Below are 21,275 nucleotides of genomic sequence, written 5' to 3'. Positions count from 1 at the left end.
ATCTCCCTGGCCTTACACAGTGTTTGATTCTTGCATGTTTGTGGAAGTAGGAGTTGAACTTGACTGCCAGTGGGCGAACTTTGTTGACTTGGAGATGCTGCGCTCTCTTGTGCCTTCTCATCTGGTCCTGCCTGCAGTGACTCAAAGGGGGCGTCTGTGGTTGCCGCTTCTGAGTCATCCACATGTGGGCAGCTGTTCTCTCCCTCCATGGCACTCACGGAGAGTCAATATTCAGACTGAGGATGTAGATTGGTTTAGAGCAAGAGTATACTGTAAGCAGTTAACACAGTGGAAGGTAGGAAGGCAGAGTGGCGTATGAGGAAAATAGCACTAGACATCAGTCCTTGAATAAAATGAAGAGATAGGAGGGCCTGAGATTTATGTTTATCGGTGTGTTTTAGTCACTTAAGAAAATGTTAATAGTGAAATGTCCAGCACCGTGCTGCTAGCCTGATTCTTTCTGTTTGCTTTTAGGATTTGACAGGCTCTGAACTTTATACCCAGGTGGCCAGCCTCCTACACCCTGTGGTTTACACGACTGCTGTCATTCTCCTCTTATGTCTCCTGGCTGTCATTGTCAGCTACATATACCATCACAGGTAAGAAGCCCAGTTTGGCAAATCTATTTGTGTGCACTGTGATTTGAAGGGCCTTAGTTCATATTGAATTAGGATAATCTTACCATGAGTACTTGAGAGTACATACAAACCTTCTTCATTTCCTACCATTAGAAATGCAATTAGCACGTGAGATGGTGAATCCATCCCCTTTGGCCTCCAGCTAGTTTGCTGGGTTTGTGTCCAGAAAATAACATCATGGCTATGCAATGGAAGCCGGGGGTGGTGGTCATAGGAGCATCAGAGTGTGTAGGAAGTGAGGTATAAGGCTCTGCTAGTATTTTAATGAGATTTTTTTGCCTGTTGTAATGTTCTTTATTTACAGATGACTATTTAAAGAAAGCTTGTGGCATTTAAGCATGGAATGTAGTTTCATTAATTGGAGGCAAAGCTACAGAAACTTTATTTTATGGTAGGAAATAAAGAACTAAAAGAATTTGCTGAGCAAAATTCACTTTACAAAAGGTTTTGCTAGAATGTATTTTCCTATTTAAGCCAGACACATGTGACATTTCTTGACATTTAGTTAAGAAACAAAAGGAGATTTTGATACAAGGGAAGATTTCGGCATTTCCTGTGAAAAGCCGGGAAGAAAGTCATCGGGCATTGAGACCACGTTGCCCTAGCAAGTCAAGCAAAAGACCCATTGATGCTTAGAAAGGGCTGGGTGGCCAGGCAGGCAGTCTGCTCTGAGATTGCGAAATAACCAAGCCCACAGTCTGCTCTGAGATGGCGAAGTAGCCAAGCCCACATGTTTCCAGCGGTGGAGAACATGCATGGCATTGCCTGGATTCATAAACAAGTAGTCTTTGTTAATACATAAAGTTTTGTTAGGAGACTGTAGTGAGTTAAATGATTCCTCAAGTCCTGCACGTAGGTTATGTGAGTATATGCTTGTTAAATAAGGTATTTAAATGTCAATTTAAACTTATTTAAATTTGGCCTTTTGCACAGGTGGAATTAGCTTATAGGTGGACATCATAATGTCTCACCTCAAATATACTAGACTGACTATTAATCCCCTCTCCTCTCCCTCCCTTTTTAACAGTTTGATTAGGATCAGTCTCAAGAGCTGGCACATGCTCGTGAACTTGTGCTTTCATATTTTTCTGACCTGTGTGGTCTTTGTGGGAGGAATAACTCAAACCAGAAATGCCAGCGTCTGCCAAGCAGTAAGTTAAAGCGGAAAAAATGGAAATGGAAAAAAATGTTGATACTAGAAAACAATTTCATATGTTTCATTAACTATAAAAGGAAAAATGTTTCATTAAAGCCTTTTCTTTTGAGCTAAACCTAATGTCTGTGACGTGAACGGTTTACCAGTATACTTCAAATCATTCCATAGCTGAATATGTCACTTCAACAGCTTGCTTCCTTTTCACTGTGAATTCAGGTACTATGTCTGCTGCAGTACCTAACATGTAATTTAAGAAATTTGTGAAGTCCTGACTTTTCACTAAAAATGATATTTTCAGATAATAGAATTTTGGGGTTTTTTTTTGTTTTTTGTTTTTTTTTTTAACTTTTATTTAATGAATATAAATTTCCAAAGTACGATTTATGGATTACAATGGCTTCCTCCCCATACCGTCCCTCCCACCCACAACCCTCCCCTTTCCCACTCCCTCTCCCCTTCCATTCACATCAAGATTCATTTTCGATTATCTTAATATACAGAAGATCAGCTTAGTATACATTAAGTAAGGATTTCAACAGTTTGCTCCCACACAGAAACATAAAGTGAAAAATAATAGATGATTTTTTTTTAATGATGATGAAATCAGATCAGACCTATTGTCATGTTTAATCCCAGTGAGAGTCAAGTTGGGAGTTGATAGTTTTTTTCTTTTTTTTTTTTTCTTTTTTTTTTTTTTTTTACAGAGGATCAGTTTAGTATGCATTAAGTAAAGATTTCAACAGTTTGCACCCCCATAGAAACACAAAGTGAAATATACTGTTTGAGTACTCGTTATAGCATTAAATTTCAATGCACAGCACATTAAGGACAGAGATCCTACATGAGGAGTAAGTGCACAGTGACTCCTGTTGTTGACTTTACCAATTGACACTCCTGTCTATGGCATCAGTAATCTCCCTATGCTCCAGTCATGAGTTTCCAAGGCTATGGAAGCCCTCTGAGTTCTCCGATTCTTATCTTGTTTAGACAAGGTCATAGTCAAAGTGGAGGTTCTCTCCTCCCTTCAGAGAAAGGTACCTCCTTCTTTGAAGACCTGTTCTTTCCACTGAGATCTCACTCACAGAGATCTTTTGCCAGAGTGTCTTGGCTTTCCATGCCTGAAATACTCTCATGGGCTTTTCAGCCAGATCCGAATGCCTTTAGGGCTTATTCTGAGGCCAGAGTGCTATTTAGGACATCTGCCATTCTATGAGTCTGCTGAGTATCTCACTTCCCATGTTGGATCACTCTCCCCTTTATTTATTCTATCGGTTAGTGTTAGCAGGTCCTAGACTTGCTTATGTGCTCCCTTTGACTCTTAGTCCTTTCATTATGATCAATTGTGAACTGAAATTGATCACTTGGAATAGTGAGATGGCATTGGTACATGCCACCTTGATGGGATTAAATTGGAGTACCCTGGTATGTTTCTAACTCTACCATTTGGGGCAAGTCAGCTTGAGCATGTCCCAAATTATACATCTCTTCCCTCTCTTATTCCCACTCTTATGTTTAACAGGGATCACATTTCAGTTAAATTTCAACACTTAAGAATAACTGTGAATTAATTACAGAATTAAACCAGTCATATTAAGTAGAACAGACAAAGAAACTACTAAGAGGGATAATGTATTAAGTTGTTCATTAACAGTCAGGGCTATGCTGATCAAGTCACCGTTTCCCATAGTGTCCATTCCACTTCAGCAGGTTTCCTTTTTGGTGTTCAGTCAGTTGTCACCAATCAGGGAGAACATATGGTATTTGTCCCTTTGGGACTGGCTTATTTCACTCAGCATGATGTGTTCCAGATTCCTCCATTTTGTTGCAAATGACTGGATTTCGTTGTTTCTTACTGCGGTATAGTATTCTAAAGAGTACATATCCCATAATTTCTTTATCCAGTCTACAGTTGATGGGCATTTAGGTTGGTTCCAGGTCTTAGCTATTGTGAATTGTGCTGCAATAAACATTAGGCTGCAGACTGCTTTTTTGTTTGCCAATTTAAATTCCTTTGGGTAAATTCCAAGGAGTGGGATGGCTGGGTCGAACGGTAGGGTTATCTTCAGGTTCCTGAGGGATCTCCAGACTGACTTCCATAGTGGCTTGACCAGCTTGCATTCCCACCAACAGTGTGTTAGTGTCCCTTTTTCCCCACATCCTCGCCAGCATCTGTTGTTGGTGGATTTCTGAATGTGAGCCATTCTAACCGGGGTGAGGTGGAACCTCAATGTGGTTTTGATTTGCATTTCCCTGATTGCTAATGACCTTGAACATTTTTTCATGTGCCTGTTGGCCATTTGGATTTCCTCTTTTGAAAAATGTCTATTGAGGTCCTTGGCCCATCTCCTAATTGGGTTGTTGGTTTTGTTTTTGTGGAGTTTCTTTATCTCCTTGTAGATTCTGGTTATTAACCCTTTATCTGTTGCATAGTTTGCAAATATTTTTTCCCATTCTGTCGGTTGTCTCTTCACTCTCCTGACTGTTTCTTTTGCAGTACAGAAACTTCTCAATTTGATGCAATCCCAATAGTTAATTTTGGCTTTGACTGCCTGTGCCTCCCGGGTCTTTTCCAGAAACTCTTTGCCTGTGCCAATATCTTGAAGGGTTTCTCCAATGTTCTCTAGTAACTTGATGGTGTCAGGTCGTAGATTTAGGTCTTTAATCCATGTTGAGTGGATTTTTGTGTAAGGTGTAAGGTAGGGGTCTTGCTTCATGATTCTGCATGTGGAAATCCAATTTTCCCAGCACCATTTATTGAATAGACTGTCCTTGCTCCAGGAATTAGTTTTAGATCCTTGATCGAATATAAGTTGGCTGTAGATGTTTGGGTTGATTTCTGGTATTTCAATTCTGTTCCATTGGTCTATCCATCTGTTTCTGTACCAGTACCATGCTGTTTTGATTACAACTGCCCTGTAGTATGTCCTGAAATCTGGTATTGTGATGCCTCCGGCTTTGTTTTTGTTGTACAAGATTGCTTTAGCTATTCGAGGTCTCTTGTGCCTCCATATAAATTTCAGCACCAATTTTTCCAGATCTGAGAAGAAGGTCTTCGGTATCTTGATTGGTATTGCATTGAATTTATAAATTACTTTTGGGAGAATGGACATTTTGATATATTGATTCTTCCAATCCATGAGCATGGAAGATTTTTCCATTTCTTGGTATCCTCTTGTATTTCTTTCTTTAAGGTTTTGTAATTTTCATCGTAGAGATCTTTAACGTCCTTGGTTAAGTTTATTCCAAGGTATTTGATTGTTTTTGTAGCTATTGTGAATGGGATTGATCTTAGAAGTTCTTCCTCAGCCATGGCATTGTCTGTGTATACAAAGGCTGTTGATTTTTGTGCATTGATTTTATACCCTGCTACTTTGCCAAACTCTTCTATGAGTTCCAATAGTCTCTTGTAGAGTTCTTTGGGTCCCCTAAATAAAGAATCATGTCATCTGCAAAGAGGGATAGTTTGAGTTCTTCCTTCCCAATTTGTATCCCTTTAATTTCTTTTTCTTGCCTAATAGCTCTGGCTAGAACCTCCAGAACTATATTGAATAGCAGTGGTGAGAGTGGGCATCCCTGTCTGGTCCCAGATCTCAGTGGAAATGCTTCCAACTTTTCCCCATTCAATAGGATGTTGGCTGTGGGTTTTTCATAGATTGCTTTGATTGTATTGAGGAATGTTCCTTCCAAACCCAGTTTGCTTAGAGTTTTCATCATGAACGGGTGTTGTATTTTATCAAATGCTTTCTCGGCATCTATTGAGATAATCATATGTTTTTTCTTCTGCAGTCAGTTAATGTGGTGTATCACATTGATTGTCTTGCACACATTAAACCATCCCTGCATACCAGGGATAAATCCCACTTGGTCTGGGTGGATGATCTTTCTGATGTGTTGTTGCATTCTATTGGCGAGAATTTTATTGAGGATTTTTGCATCTATGTTCATCAGGGATATTGGTCTGTAATTCTCTTTCAGTGCTGCATCTTTTTCTGGCTTAGGAATTAAGGTGATGCTGGCTGCATAGAAAGAATTTGGGAGGATTCCCTCTTCTTCGATTGTTCTGAATAGTTTGAGAAGAATTGGAGTTAGTTCTTCTTTAAATGTCTGGTAGAATTCAGCAGTGAATCCATCTGGTCCTGGGCTTTTCTTTGTTGGGAGGGCCTTTATTACTGTTTCAATTTCTGTCTCAGTTATGGGTCTGTTTAGGTTTTCGATGTCTTCCTGGTTCAATTTAGGTAGGTTGCATGTGTCCAGGAATCTATCCATTTTTGATAGGTTTCCCTGTTTGCTGGCATACAAGTCCTTGTAGTAATTTCTGATGATTCTTTTTATTTCTGTGGTGTCTGTTGTTACATTTCCTTTTTCATCTCTGATTTTATTGATTTGGGTCTTTTCTCTTCTTTTTTTAGTTAGTTGGGCCAATGGGGTGTCAATTTTGTTTATTTTTTCAAAAAACCAGCTCCTCGTTTGGCTGATTTTTTGTAATGTTTTTCTTGATTCAATCCTGTTGATTTCTTCTCTGATTTTAATTATTTCTCTTCTCCTACTAGATTTGGGTCTGGTTTGCTGTAGGTTTTCTAGATCCTTGAGGTGAATAGAAAGCTCATCTATTTGGTGCCTTTCCAATTTCTTGATGTAGGCACCTATTGATATAAACTTTCCTCTTAACACTGCTTTTGCTGCGTCCCATAAGTTTTGGTATGTTGTGCTGTTATCCTCATTTACTTCCAGAAAGTTTTTGATTTCTCTTTTGATTTCTTCTATGACCCATTGTTCATTCAGGAGCATGTTGTTCAATCTCCATGTGTTTGCATATGCTCTAGGGATTCCTGAGTTGTTCATTTCCAACTTCATTCCTTTATGGTCTGAGAAGCTGCATGATATGATTCTAATTCTTTTGAATTTGCTGAGACTTGCTTTATGGCCTAGTATGTGGTCAATCCTAGAGAAGGTTCCATGTACTGCTGAGAAGAATGTAAAATCTTTAGCTGTAGGATTGAAAGTTCTGTATATATCTGTTAGATCCATTTGGGCTATAGTGTCGTTTAAATCTACTGTATCCTTGTTGATCTTCTGTCCTATTGATCTGTCTATTTCTGAGAGTGGAGTATTGAAGTCCCCCAGTACTATTGTATTGGGGTCTAAGTCTCCCTTTAAGTCCGTTAACAAATCTTTTAGATAAACCGGTGCCCTGTAGTTAGGTGCATATACATTGATAATTGTTATATCTTCCTGTTGAATTGATCCCTTAATCATTATGTAGTGTCCCTCTTTGTCTCTCTTAACGGTTTTTGTAGTAAAGTTTATGGTGTCTGATATTAAGATGGCTACGCCTGCTCTTTTTTCATTTCTGTTGGCATGGTATATCTTTTTCCAGCCTTTCACTTTCAGTCTGTATGGATCTTTGTTAGAAAGATGTGTTTCTTGTAAGCAGCAAATAGATGGGTTTTGTTCCTTAACCCAGTCAGCCAAACGGTGTCTTTTAACTGGACAGTTCAGGCCATTCACGTTCAATGTGACTAATGATAAGTGGTAACTTTGCCCTGCCATTTGCCAAAGATAAGTTCTAATATATGCTTTGAATTCCCTGTGATCTTTTGCTGTGAGGTTTCCTTCCTTTACCTTCTTTCATATTGATGACTGTGTTTCTTTGTTTCTGTGTGTAACACATCTTTAAGCATCTTTTGCAGGGCTGGACGAGTGGCAACAAATTCTTTCAATTTCTGTTTGTTATGAAAAGTCTTTATTTCACCTTCATTCACAAATGATAGCTTTGCAGGATATAATATTCTGGGCTGACAGTTGTTGTCTCTTAGTACCTGGGCTATATCTCGCCATTCCCTCCTAGCTTGTAGAGTTTCTGATGAGAAGTCAGCTGTGAGTCTGATTGGAGATCCTCTGAGAGTAATCTGACGTTTCTCTCTTGCACATTTTAGGATCTTTTCTTTATGTTTCACTGTGGAGAGTTTAATTACAACGTGTCGTGGTGAGGATCTCTTTTGGTCGTGTTTAAAAATTAGTTCACTCACTGATAAAAGCATTAGAATTTAGAACAGGTTTTACTGTAAGATGTACAAATAAAAAAACTTACCAGGTTTGATAAATATGAAGAATTAAACTATATTCAACTCTTTCCAAATAAATTCTTGTATGTGTAGTCTTAGTACTTCAATATAAGAAAATGAAACTCTTCTTGTAGATGAGTAGCAAATAGGCAAAATTTCATGTGTGTTTATGTATTGTTTTCTGTATGCTTGGTAGCATAGGTGTAACACAGTAATTAAGAATCATGCTCCTGGATTTGGGTTTCCCTTCTACCATTTGTCAGCTATGTTTCTATGGGCAGTTTATTGAACTCATATTCATTGTTGTTCTTTTCAAATTGTGTTTAACAACGCATAGCATGAGATGTACCCTCCTAACTTTTCAGTAGAGTGTACAGTGTTAACTGTAAGCACAGCATTGCATATCAGTTCTCTCCACGTTTTCTTCTCATGTGACTGATTCTTTGTTCCCACTGAAGAGCAATGCCCTCTTTTCTCCTCCCCCACTCCCTAGCAAACAACACTTTAAAGGATTTGACTTTCATGGATTTAGATAATAATACAAGTGGAATCTGGCAGTATTTAGCTTTCTATGATTATCTTATTTGATTTAGCATAGTGTCTTCAAGGTTTCATCATGTTGTAGAATTTGATGTTTTTTTAATGGCTTCAAAATATTCCATTTTATGTATATACTATTTATTTATCCATTAATCATCCATAGACATGTAGGTTGTTCCTGCCTCTTGGTCATTAGTAAAAGTGCTGCAGTGAACACGGGAGTGCAGGTACCTCTTTGAGGTCATGATTTCAGTATTTAATCTGTGGCTCAGTGTTCTCACCTGTAAATTGGGAATGATGATTAAATTGTCAGATGATGTGATTATTTATATTTTAAAAATCACACATAAATAAAAGTAATAGAAAACTTTGCAAAACATAAGTATAATACAAAGGTTTGCTGCTGTTGTGCACAAATGCAACTATAAGAAAACAATGAGAATATATGGTTTATATAATAACAAAGACTGGCAAGTACCTAGGATAATAAAAGTTGTTAAATATTTAACAAATAAAATTCTGTATGAAAAAAGACCTAAATCAGTGGAAAGATACACTCGCTCCCAGGATGGCAAGATTTAATATCAGAGAAATTATTGTTACCTCTGTTCTTTGTCTCACATGGAAGAAGAATTTCCAAGAGGACAGCAGAGAGATTTGCATAGATTTATTAGTGTCAGAGACCTCCAGCCAGAGCAGCAAGGAGAGGGGCTTCCAAGAGAGGAAAAAACCCAAAGAACCTTGTAGCACTGAGGTTTTTTAAGTACAATTTCAAAAGAAAAAAAAAAAACTTGAAGATCAGATTGGCATTCCGTTACCAGGCAGGGACAAAACCCCAGGACCTGATTTACAGTCCTTTAAAATATCTGGCTTGGTCCTGATAAAACAGAAAAACCATCTAGAAGGATGGGAAGGGGTCACTGCTCCCTTGCTATTCTCATGGTAAATTTGTAAACTTGGAGATTCCTGTAGAAGGAGGACACTTTGATTTGCTAAAGATAACCTTTTCAGGGGGAGCAGGCACCTCGCTATTCCAAATTTCTACCAGGGAACCACCCTGACTGCCTGTTACCCATTTGACTCCTCACAACTGGATGTGCTCTGGGAGACTTTACCTTCTGAAGGTACTCATGTACTCTGGAATCCAACAGTTTTACCCCTGGGTTCACAAAGTATCTCCTTGCCTGTGTGTATATGAATGTGTCCATGGACATAAATATTCATAGCGGCACAGTACCTAACAGCAAAAATCCTGGAAGCAACCCAAATGGCCATCATACAGATAGTGAATGAATGAACTGTGCTATCCAGTAGTCAGAAGTAATGAATTATGGCAGGACAGAACAACATGAATGGGTCAAGTGAAAAAAGTTAAATTCCATAAATTAGATTCATTTTTTTTCCAAAGATAAAACTAAGTAAAACAAAAAGCACACTTTTAATGAAAGTAGCTATGTGCAGTGCAACCATGTAAAAAAGACAGCTAAGATATTAGGTGATGGTTCCCTTGAGGGAAGGGGTGCATGTGGTTAGATACAGGTTGATGTCAAGGTCATGCGGATAGGTTCTCAGACACTTAGGATGTTATTTGCAGCAACTAATTAAATAAATAAAGGCATGCTGTTTTCATCCCAGTCATTAGATGTGTCATGAACCTCAACCTTACAAGGAGTCTGGTATTGGTACCTGAGACCTGTTCCCAGAAATCCATCAGAAAATCATTTAAGATGAAAGAGAAACTTGATTTCATTAAACCAGTTGCAAGCTGAGGAGATACAGCCGTTGGTACAAAAGAAAAATGTCCACTGAGAGAAGGAAAAGGTGCTGGCATTTAAAGGCAGAAGCATGGATAGGAAGCCCTCATTCTGGTGGATCGGCTTGCCCTCCCTCCCTCTCTTCACCCCTCCCTCCCTCTATCCCTTCCCTCTTATTTCTTTTTAAAGATTATTTACTTGAAAGTTGGAGTTAGAAAGATGGAGAGGCCGGTGCTGTGGCTCACTAGGCTAATCTTCCGCCTGCGGCGCCGGTACTCTGGGTTCTAGTCCTAGTTGGGGCGCCGGTTCTGTCCCAGTTGCTCCTCTTCCAGTCTAGCTCTCTGCTGTGGCCCGGGAAGGCAGTGGAGGATGGCCCAAGTGCTTGGGCCCTGCACCCACATGGGAGACCAGGAGAAGTACCTGGCTTCTGGCTTCGGATCAGCGCAGCGCGCCGGCTGTAGCAGCCATTTGGGGGGTGAACCAACAGAAGGAAGACCTTTCTCTCTCTGTCTCTTTCTCTAACTCTGCCTGTCCAAAAAAAAAAAAAAAAAAAAAGAAGAAGAAGAAGAAGAAGAAAAAGAAAAAAAAAGAAAGATGGAGAGACAGAGAAAGAGAGAGGTCTTCCATCTACTGGTTCATTCCTAGATTGCTGCAACAGCCAGGTCTGGGCTAAGCTGGAGCGAGGAGCCAGGAGCTTCCTCCAGGTCTCCCACCTGAGTACACGGATCTAAACTCTTGAACCATCATCCTCTGCTTTTCCCAGACCATTAGCAGGGAACTTGATTGGTAGTGGAGCAGCCAGGCCACAAACTGGAACTCATATGGGATACCAGAATTGCAGGAAGCAGCTTAACTTGCCATGCCACAAGGCATTTTTTTTTAAATAATTCATTTAAAAGGCAGAGAGAGAAATGTTACCAGAGAAGCAAAGGGTCCTTGTCTTCATGCAAGAAAGAATTCAGGTATGAGACAGAGTAGTGGAAAGCAAAATAGCAAAGTTTATTAGAGTAGGGACATCTGTAAGAATGGATGGGCACCTCTCCAGACAGGACCTGAGAGAAAGTGTGCATTTCACATTTAGGCTGGGGTTTTTAAGGGGATGGGTCTTGCCTTCCCTCCCCCTATCCTTCTTCTCCTCCCGAGCGAAGGACTTGTTGGGTGTAAATACGAAAAACTCCTTTCTGAGTTTTTCCCCCTGAAGTTATCAGACAGGGGAAGCCTGGCTGGCGTGGCTCCACCTTAGAGGAAGGATGGTTATCAGGCCAGGTAGAAGGGGCAGGAGCCCCTGGAAATTCATCAGGATCTGAGCAGGACTTAAGTGCAGATACTAGGCTGCACCTGGAAGGTTACCGAGGCGAAGGGGCAGGACTCCCTGGAAGGTCATCAGGATCCGGGCAGGACTTTGAAGTGCAAGATGCTGGGCTGTGGAGATTCTGCAGTGGTGCTGGTCTTCAGGCCTTTCTCGTGCACACATAGGCTCAATTTCTAACTTCCTACCTAACAAGAAAGATACATGTTAAAGATCTTGCATCTGCTGTTCAATTCCCAAAATATCTGAAACAGCCAGGACTGAGCCAAGCTGGAGCCAAGAGCCTAGAATTCCATCCTGGTCTCCAGCGTGGGTGGCAGGGACCCAAGTACCTGAGCCATCAGCTGCCTTCCCAAAATGTGCATTCACAGGATGCTGGAATCGGAAGAGGAGCTGATGTTGGAACCCAGGCATTCCCATATGGCTCAGTAGATGCCAGCACTCCAAATGGCATCTCAGCTCCTGTGCCAAATGCCCACCCTTGGTTGGCCTTTAAAAGAAACCACAGATTGCCATTCAGTGGTTGAGTCCAGATGGTGTTCCAGGCGCTGTTTAGAGACTGTGTGTGCAGTGCAAATAGAAAGGGCTGCCAAGTTCAGCTGAGGGTGTCTCTACTTTAGGCAGAGAACAGCAGAGTTCATGGGCAGTCTCTACTCAGCCCATTGTGGCGGGACTCTATTGAATTTAGGGCCAGTATTAGCCACTCAGGCTCCGTCTAGAAGGTTCTGGGGTTCACAGATCCAATTAAGAAAGTGTATGTGTCTGAGAGTTAGTGAAAGGATTAAATGACTCAGTAGTCTCAAGAGGAGCAGGCCCACAGCTAACTGCTCTATCACTGCTGTCTAGTTTTGCTACGAGTATTATTGATGAAATTACCTCTCAGCTGTGTGAGGTATTTGTGTTTGGTGCCAGTACTATACACTGGAATATAAACTTCTGCTTGGAGTGTACAACAAGTCAGATCATGGGTCTCAGATCACCCCAATGCACATGCAAGAAGACCTTGCTTCCACCTCTTTTTCAGGGGCCCCCATTCACTTTCCAGGTCTCTCTCACTGTTTCTAAGAGTCCCTCCCTTACCACCTGCTGTTATGCTGTGGTCCTCATGAATAACCCCGAGTACCTGTAAATCCTTACAGTGTACTACGTCTCGACTCTGGCTTCTGATCTCTTCCTAGACAGGAAATAAAACAGTTGGATTCACCTGTGTTTATACAGAGTCCAGGACAGGGGTTAGCCAGAGTAGGAGTTCAGCAAACAGTTACTGGATACTGGTTACTGCAAACAGATTCCTCCAGCCTGGGGTTGTGCCAAGCGAATCGTCTGTTAGCACAGTACCTGGCACACACTCATAATAGTTATAGTCACAGTTTTATGTAAAGATACTCATTGGCTGAATGAAGCAGACCCAAATTTATTTCACTAAGGAAGTGAGTTGAACGAGGCCATTGTGTTTTTTTTTTCTTTTTTAAGATTTATTTTATTTATTTGAAAGAGTTTCAGAGAGAGGTAGAGACAGAGAGAGAGTCTTCCATCAACTGGTTCACTCCCCAGGTGGCCGCAACAGCCTGGAGCTGCGCCAACCCGAAACGAGGAGCCAGGAGCTTCTTCCGGGTCTCCCATGTTGGTGCAGGGGCCCAAGGACTTGAGCCATCTTCTACTGCTATCCCAGGCCATCACAGAGAGCTATATTGGAAGTGGAGCAATTGGGACTAGAATCGGCACCCATATGGGATGCCGGCACTTCAGGCCAGGGCTTTTACCCGCTATACCACAGCACCAGCCCCTGGAACGAGGTCATTGTAAAAATGGCTGCTTTCCATCGTCCCGGATGCTGTTGTGCACACTTTCTGAAAGGAAAGGAGAGGAACTGCCCTGCCTTTTTAGGGTCTCTAGAAAAATGTTCATGTTAAAAGTTTAAGAATGGGGGCCGGTGTTGTGGCGCAGAGGGTTAACGCCCTGGCCTGAGGCGCCAGCATCCCATATGGGCGCCGGTTCTAGTCCTGGCTGCTCCTCTTCCGATCCAGTTTCCTTCTATGGCCTAGGAAAGCAGTAGAAGATGGCCCACGTCCGTGAGCCCTTGCACCTGTGTGGGAGACCCAGAGGAAGCTCCTGGCTCCTGGCTTCGGATCGACACAGCTCCAGCTGTTGCGGCCAACTGGGGAGTGAACCAGCGGATGGAAGACCTCTCTCTCTGTCTCTCTCTCTTCCTCTCCTCTCTCTGTGTAACGCTGACTTTCAAATGAATAAATTAATTAAAAAATAGTTTACAAATGATGAAGGCAAGGCACATCTCCAGATGGACATTTGCGTGTAGTCTTCCTTGTGTTTCTTGTGTTTAAGACTTCCTCTGCTGCTTTTATGAAAGACGTAGCATAATGATGCTTCTGTTTCTGACTCAGTAGTTGCTTTGCGATTGTGAAACTTAATTCCTCTAATAGCCAGCCAAGCAGAGGGGGTGGTGGAGTAAAAAGAAAAGGAGTGGCTGAGGATTCCAGGTTCTATCAGGTGAGTTCTGATTCCACCTCTGCTTAAACAGCTTGTATTGTTAGTCACCTCACTTCAGAGGGCAGAATGTTAATAAATTACTGGGCTGGACTGCTCAGTTAAATGATTGTAAAGTTTCTTCTGAATGGAAAACTGAACCCTACTGTGTACATGTTTTTCCATTTGCAGCTTTGTATCTGCACATAATTCATATCATTTGGTCTTTCTTTGAAATCTTTTTGTTTTATTTGAAAGGCAGAGAGAGAGAGAAGGCAGAGAACTTTTCCTTCCACTGGTTCACTCTTTAAATATTTGCAGCAGGCAGGAGTGGGCCAGAGTGAGGCCAGGAGTCTGGGATTCAACCCAGGTATACCCTGTGGGTAACAGGGACCCAAGTACTTCTACCAACATCTGTCTTTGTCTAGGGTGTACATTATCAGGAAGGTGGATCAGAAGTAGATGAGCCAGGACTCAAACCCAGGAATAGGTGCCCCAAGCAGTGTTTTAACTACCATGCCAAATGCCTGCCTGTGTTTTGTCTTTCTTGCTTGCCTTTTAGAGCCCAGTTGTTTTACCAACAGTGTGATTGGGTCCTGATAGTTTCTTCCCCACAGTGATTGGCTGAGGTTATTTAAGACCCCATAGCCAGGTACTTCCCACTTTGCCTGACTGGCCAGTTCCAGGTGGTGCCTTTGGTGCGTTCTGTGGTCTCCCACTCTGCTTTGCAGGTGGGAGAGCTGCAGGAGAACTAAGAAGCCAAATGACAGAACACAGGGACCAGCAGCTCAGGGTTGAGGATCTCTTCTACGTAGTGTGTGACTAAAGCACTGTTTGGGCATTAATTTTCTGGTCCTAGTTTCCTTAGCTGTGCTTTGAAGGGATTCAGCTGGGTGTTACTTTAGTTACCTCATTGCTGTGCCATTCCATGAATCACTCTATAAACCGTGCTGGCAGCTACATCTCTATCTGCTCCTAGACGACTGCTGTTAATGGCATGTGGGTGGCGTTGGGGAAAGTCTAATTAGTGAATCGTAAAAGCCTTCTACTTGCCAACCACTGCCAATGTGTGATCTTCACTCACACTAACCTAGGAGGTGCCTTTTCTTCCTGTAGTTTGTAAATACATAAGCTTAGCCACAGGAATTTGGGTAACTTTCCCACAAACACTAGGGCTGTTAGGTGGCAGGATTGGGGTTGAAATACTCGTCTTTTGGACTTGGGGTGCCCCTTGCTCTCAATCCTGTGCTTTCCCATTTAGTGGGAGCTGGCACACAATGGTAGAAAATGGCTTGGCAGCCACCAGGCTTGAGTGGAGTCATAGCCCTCTGAGAGGTAATTTCACTTCTCAGCCTCAGCCTCAGACTCTGTGGGTCTCCAGATTAGTAACACCGAGTGAATGGTAATGTCAGGGTGGTAGTGTTAAATCACATACAGAAAAATGTTTTTGGACACCCATAGGAATTCATTAGTAGAAGCTACTGCTAGCGGAATTTTTATATATTATATATGATTATATTTATCACAAAAGTCCATTTTATGCCCCTTCCGCAGTTTTGGAAATTGGTGACGTGTGGTAAAGTGGCGTTTGTAAGTAATAATCTGTTGAATTTAATTAGCTGTGTATATGCCCTACAGATTAGATTATCTGTTTCCCAATTGTATAGAGTTTCCATGTGGATCTTCGAGGTTTTTTTGGAAGAAAATATGACAGTGAGGCTGGGTTTCACTCCCAAGTGTCAGATAGAGAGAAGCAGTACATCCCAGAAGACAGGACACCCGCTCTTCTGGGTCTCAGTTCCTCTGTTTTTCTGGTGCTTGTACGATATTTAGTGATTCACTTGTGTGGCCCAGTTTGTAGATGTCAGCCCAATCGTTGACTTTCTCAGTGGGCAATAATCTTTTAACTGGAATGCTTCAGTATCTGTAAGAGTGGACTCTAATCTGGAAACTTAGAAATGCCATAGGAGATGCTATAGAGCCTAAAGATTAAGTTTTTACCTTTAGAAAAATCTATCTTGCACCTCCCATGTTGAAAATATTTTAAACTGTATTTTTAACGTCCATATTTTCAAACTGTGTCTCATTCTGTTGACCTTTATGTCAGAAAACTCCAGCAGTTAAATAGCACAGCCTTCCTATCTTAAGTCCCTATCAATGATGTGTCTTGAATTTATTGCTTTCTGAGCACCAAATTCATTTATACTATTTTTATGCACGGTATTTGCTATGACTTTAGATAGCTCAAAGGGTTATTTTATGCTTTTTGTTCCAGTTCTCTCTGTAAATTTTACTTTCACAGTGCAGTCAGCAAAACTACTAGGAACCAAAGAGGCACTTTGCTCTTTAAGAAGAAAACTTCTGACTTCTCTAGTTTGGCCAAGCTTGATCCTGCCTCCCAGCTGCCCCTCAGTTACTGCGCGACATAGCCTGGATGGTGACTACCTTGGGTTTTGATCCTGTGAAAATAAGACTTGATACATAATAAAGAATTACTATATTCATGACACCTATTTTTCTTTTTAAGACTTATATTTTGAAAGAGTTAAACAGAGAGAAATCTTCCATCCATCCACTGGTTCACTCCCCTAATGGCCTCAACAGCAGGCCAAAGCCAGGAGCTGGCAGCTTCATCTGGGTCTTCACATGGGTGCCAGGGGCCCACATACTTGGGGCATTTTCTGATGCTTTTCCAAGGCCATTAGCAGTGAGCTGAATTGGAAGTGGAACAGCCAGGATCTGAACCGGCGCTCATATGGGATGCTAGCATCACAGGTGGTGGTGGCTTTACATGCTACACCACAACACCAGCCCAGTATTTTTCTTAAATTTTGGGCCATCGCTGTGGTTTAGCAGGTAAAGCTGCTGCCTGCAGTGCTGACATCCCATAAGAGTGCTGGTTCGAATCCCAGCTGCTCCACTTCCGATCCAGCTCTCTGCTGTGGCCTGGGAAAGCAGTGGAAGATGGTCCAAGTATTTGGGCCCCTGCATCCATGTGGGAGACCCCAAAAAAGTTCCTGACTTCTGATCGGCCTAGTTCCGGCCAGTGTGGCTGTTTGGGGAATGAGCCAGTGGATGGAAGACTTCTCTCTCTCTCTTTCTCTGCCTCTGTGTTCTTCTGCCTTTAAATAATTAAATAAATCTTTAAAAAAAATTGATTTCAAAGCTTTCTTTTCCACTATCCAGTCTTCATCTAGAACTGCATTGTCAATTGGAGTTCTTCAAACAAATCATAGGATAAACGTGCTCCTTAAATCATCCACCAGGGAATAATCTTAATTGGTACAATTATCTACCTAAATTACAATCACACTCTATGAGCACTTACTGTATCCCAAGGATTGAAAAACATTTTTGCGTTAAAATAAACCTTTACTTTCTTTTTAAAGATTTATTTTTTTAGTTGAAAGTGAATGTTACAGAGAGAGGGAGAGAAACAGAAAGAGATCTGTGATTCACTCCCCAGATGACTGCAATAGCTGGGGCTGGGCCAGGCCAAAGCCAGGAGCCAGGAGCTTCTTCCATGTCTCCCACGTAGCTGTCAGGGACCCAAGCACCTGGGCCATCTTTCACTGCTTTCCCAGGCCATTAGCAGGGATGCTGGATTGGAAGTAGAGCAGTCAGGACTCCAACTGATGTCTACATGGAATGCCACTGTTGCTGGCAGCAGTTTTTTACCTGCTATGCCACAACACTGGCCCCCTACTTCCTTTTCTCCATGGAGTTTTTGAAGTGCTCTCATGCTAAATTGAGTAAACTTAATTTCAGAGAAGGCATATTATTTCGTCAAAGCCATACTCCTATCATGTAACAGTAATAACACATTTTACTAATTGTTTATTGTATACCAGGTAGTGTATTAAATACCTTCTATAGTCCATCTTATTTAATCTCACAGTATTTTAACAGTACTGTCAGCGTTTCAAATCAGGAAGCCAGTGTTTGAGATGTGTATAACCCAGGTCACATGATAGGTAAGAGGTAAATACCACTTTTAAAAGCAAGTGAAATTTCTAATATTCAGGTTTATTCTCGTCACCACTGATACACTGCTTTCTTACTACTTTAATGTGTGAATGCCGTAAATTAGGACTGAGGTCTCATACGGTCTCGCAGTCCACACTGCTGGTATTTATCTATGGGAAATGACATCGACCTGTTGAAGAGACACCCGCACTCCCATGTTTATTGCAGCACTAGTCACAGTAATCAAGCAAGGGAAGCAGCCTAAGTGTCCTGTCAGTGATGAATGAAGAAAATGTGGTACATATATATGGTGGAATACTACTCAGCCATAAAAGGGGCAGGATTTTGTCATTTTCAAAACCGATGGAACTGGAGGTGATTGTTGTATGTAAGATAAGCCAATCCCTGAAAAGTATCCCGTGATCTCTTTCATAAATGAACCTGAAAAAGTTGTTCTCGTAGAAGTTAAGAGTATAATGGTGTTTATCAGAGGCTGTGAAGAGAAGGGGAAGGAAGGACTAGGGTGAGGTTGGTTAATGGCTACTAAGTTCTAGGTGTATGGGAATAACAAGTTTTTGTGTTCTGCTCATTAGAGGAGGTATAGATCATGATAATGTACTATGTATTTCTCACTAGAAGGATTTTTGAATGTTTTCACCATAAAGCAGTGTTGAGGAGATAGGCGTGTTTATCATGATTGGACACTGCACAATCTGGGCACCTATCATGGTATCCCATACGTATGTGCGGTTTTGCATGTGTCCATTCAAACAACAACATGAAAAATAACTCAGGTCTCTTACACAGAAGCGGTTCTTTGTGTTACTCTTACCCTCTGTGTTCTTCCTGAAAATGGGCATTAGAAACTGAACTCTGTAACCTGGCATCTCTGAAAACCATGCCTTTGGTTCTAGGAGCCAGTCCTGTGGTGTGTGAAAGGTTGCCTGGTGTGTGCTAGGCTGTTGGTTTGTGTACTGGAGGAACATATTCCTCTGTCTTAAGCCGCTTTGAATGCTTTGTTTTATTAACAGGCAGAAAAGTAGTTGATCATTAGAATCCACTTTGTATTTCATTAGAATGCATACTGCTTTTGAGCAAACTTAGCAATCTTCATAATAAGTCGTAGTAGGAACACTTTTTTCCTCTAGTTTATACATTCTTCCTTCTTCCTTGTAGGTTGGGATAATTCTTCATTATTCCACCCTTGCCACAGTCCTGTGGGTGGGTGTGACAGCTCGAAATATCTATAAGCAAGTTACTAGAAAAGCAAAGAGGTGCCAGGACCCCGACGAACCACCACCTCCACCAAGACCGATGCTCAGGTATCTGATGCCTTTGTTGTAACATCTTCAGTGTTATCTTAAATGTCAGTTAAACATTTTGTTCGTCAATGTTGACACAGAGATCATCAATTATAACTCAAAAAAATGGAGACTACATTCTGGGAAGGAAAAGAATGGATTATAAACTGGGCACCCTGCAGGTTATGCTCCTGCTGTGTGTGTGTCCTGAGTTAGCTGCATCCCACTGGCTTCCCGGCTCATCAGCTCTGAAGTGGGGCAGATTATACCTCATAGAGCTGTCACTAGGAATGAGTGAGTTACTGGGAAAAACACTTAAACTGATCTGGCCATGTAAGAGGCCTTAAGAAAATGTTAGCTCTTTTTCTTTCCTTGAGGTCATATGTTAGAGATTTCTACCTGCTCAAGTTTGTATCCATTTAATTATTCTCTACAAAAGACATAGTGGAGTTGGAGTTATGTCCTCCCTACCCATTAGAACAGAAGCCTTGCCAGTGGTTTATCTTACTGTAAGAGCACAGCTTCATCAGTGCTGACTGTGTGTGTTGACCGCCTGGCCCTTGGTGTGTGCAGTCCGCAGAAGGGCTGTAGTCATGTTAGGTTTTTGGGAATTCCAAATGGAGGCACCATTAACTTGGGAAGGATCCTGGGCTGTTTGGAAATGCTGAACCACTATCCTGAACCTTGCTTCTTGTTCAGGCAAAGGATGGGTGGCATGCCAAATAGAGGAGCCAGCTGAGTCCAGGCTGACTGGCGTCTGGGGGTGTGGTGCAGAGCGGCAGGAACTCAGCGTGGGAGCTGGGTTTGGGGCCTTTGGGGCCATGTTGAAATGTGAGTGGCCACTGAAGGCTTAACTAAGGGAGTAACTTGATCCAGTGTCATTTTAGAAGGAAGGCCATGGCGGTAGTGTGGGATGTAAATCGGATTCCTAGAGAATAAGGAATTCCACAGGGGTCCTTGCTGTGGTCCCCGTGAGGGCTGAAGCCAGATTGCTGGCCTGGAGAGGAGGGAGGAGGACACTGAGTGTGTTTCTCTGGGATACGAGTCCAGCCAGGTTTAATGAGCATGAGGAAGAGACACACGCAGCCGGCTACACCTTACCCACTCTGTTAGCTAGGATGCCTCCGTAGTGTTCTGTCCATTGAGGAAACACTGCAGGGAAAGTAGCAGTGGTGCAGGAACACAGCGGAGGGGGCTCACCAGTACTCCTGGTGCCAAGTGGACCTTTTTGGAGCTCTAGGGGTCAGCAGACAAGGCGAGCTAGACACAGTGGTGAGGCAGGACCCACTGCCAGGTGCGGCTGTTGAAGCTGTGATCATGAACTAGATCTCTCCTGGAGAAGTGAGGGAAAGAATGATCCCTGGGCCACTCCCTGGCTTCCTGGCTTGGCGGTGAAAGATCAGGGGAAGAAATGAAAGAGCAGCCCTGAGAATGTGTGTGATGAGCATGAGACTGGGTCTGGGAGGGGAGTGTGCACCTTTGTCACCACATGTGTTAGAAACACGAGAGGTGGTGTGTTTGGGCGACTGTGCTTTCCTAGGGATTTGGAAAAAAAAAGTCACAAGAGGTTAAGGAAAAGGCTGTGTTGGCATCAAACACCTTGCATTCTCACAGTGATTCTAGGGTGGCAGCCCCACCCTAGAGCTTGTGGACCCCTTCCTCCCCTCCCTCTGCTTGCACTGAAAGAAGCTGCAGCTGCACTGCTGTGTGGAGAGGAGTGGGCAGGGTGGAGAGTGGGCCAGGGCTGGCCCCAGCTGGCTGCAGCCAGGGTACCTGCAGCCACGTGTCCTGGAGTTTGCCGCTGAAGGGAGAGAAAAAGAAGGTGTGGTGCAAGCTTGTAGAAGGGTGGGGAAACTCGAGCTTATATATAAGCTAAGAAGAGGCATTGCAGAAGAAGTTTTGAAACCCACAAAATAAGAGTTCGTTGATAACGGGAAGTCTCAGAGGGGAGAATGTTGGCAGAGGGAGTGGCAGAACCCGAGATTGTTTTTGGAACAACGGCCTTCTTTTCAGGCTAGAATAAAACGTGAGTTAGTGTGGTAGGAAGAGGGAGGAGGGAACA

At 42.4% G+C, this 21,275-nt stretch overlaps 1 protein-coding gene across 2 annotated transcripts in view; it reads left to right on the top strand.

Annotated features, from left to right (window-relative positions):
- The window catches only part of ADGRA3 (adhesion G protein-coupled receptor A3), a 139,144-nt gene that overhangs the window by 115,178 nt on the left and 2,691 nt on the right, over positions 1-21,275 (top strand). For both annotated transcript variants that reach the window (XM_008274595.5, XM_070069597.2), the window contains 3 exons: positions 475-599; positions 1,666-1,789; positions 19,089-19,234. In XM_008274595.5, the coding sequence (XP_008272817.4) occupies positions 475-599; positions 1,666-1,789; positions 19,089-19,234 (395 nt within the window). The remainder of the gene's footprint in view (positions 1-474; positions 600-1,665; positions 1,790-19,088; positions 19,235-21,275) is intronic.

Source organism: Oryctolagus cuniculus, chromosome 2 (assembly GCF_051225735.1).
Source record: "Oryctolagus cuniculus isolate XC-2025 breed Fujian yellow rabbit chromosome 2, ASM5122573v1, whole genome shotgun sequence".
NCBI lineage: Eukaryota > Metazoa > Chordata > Mammalia > Lagomorpha > Leporidae > Oryctolagus > Oryctolagus cuniculus.
The sequence above is the reverse complement of the archived record's forward strand: the minus strand, read 5'-3'. Positions and strand labels throughout refer to the sequence as shown.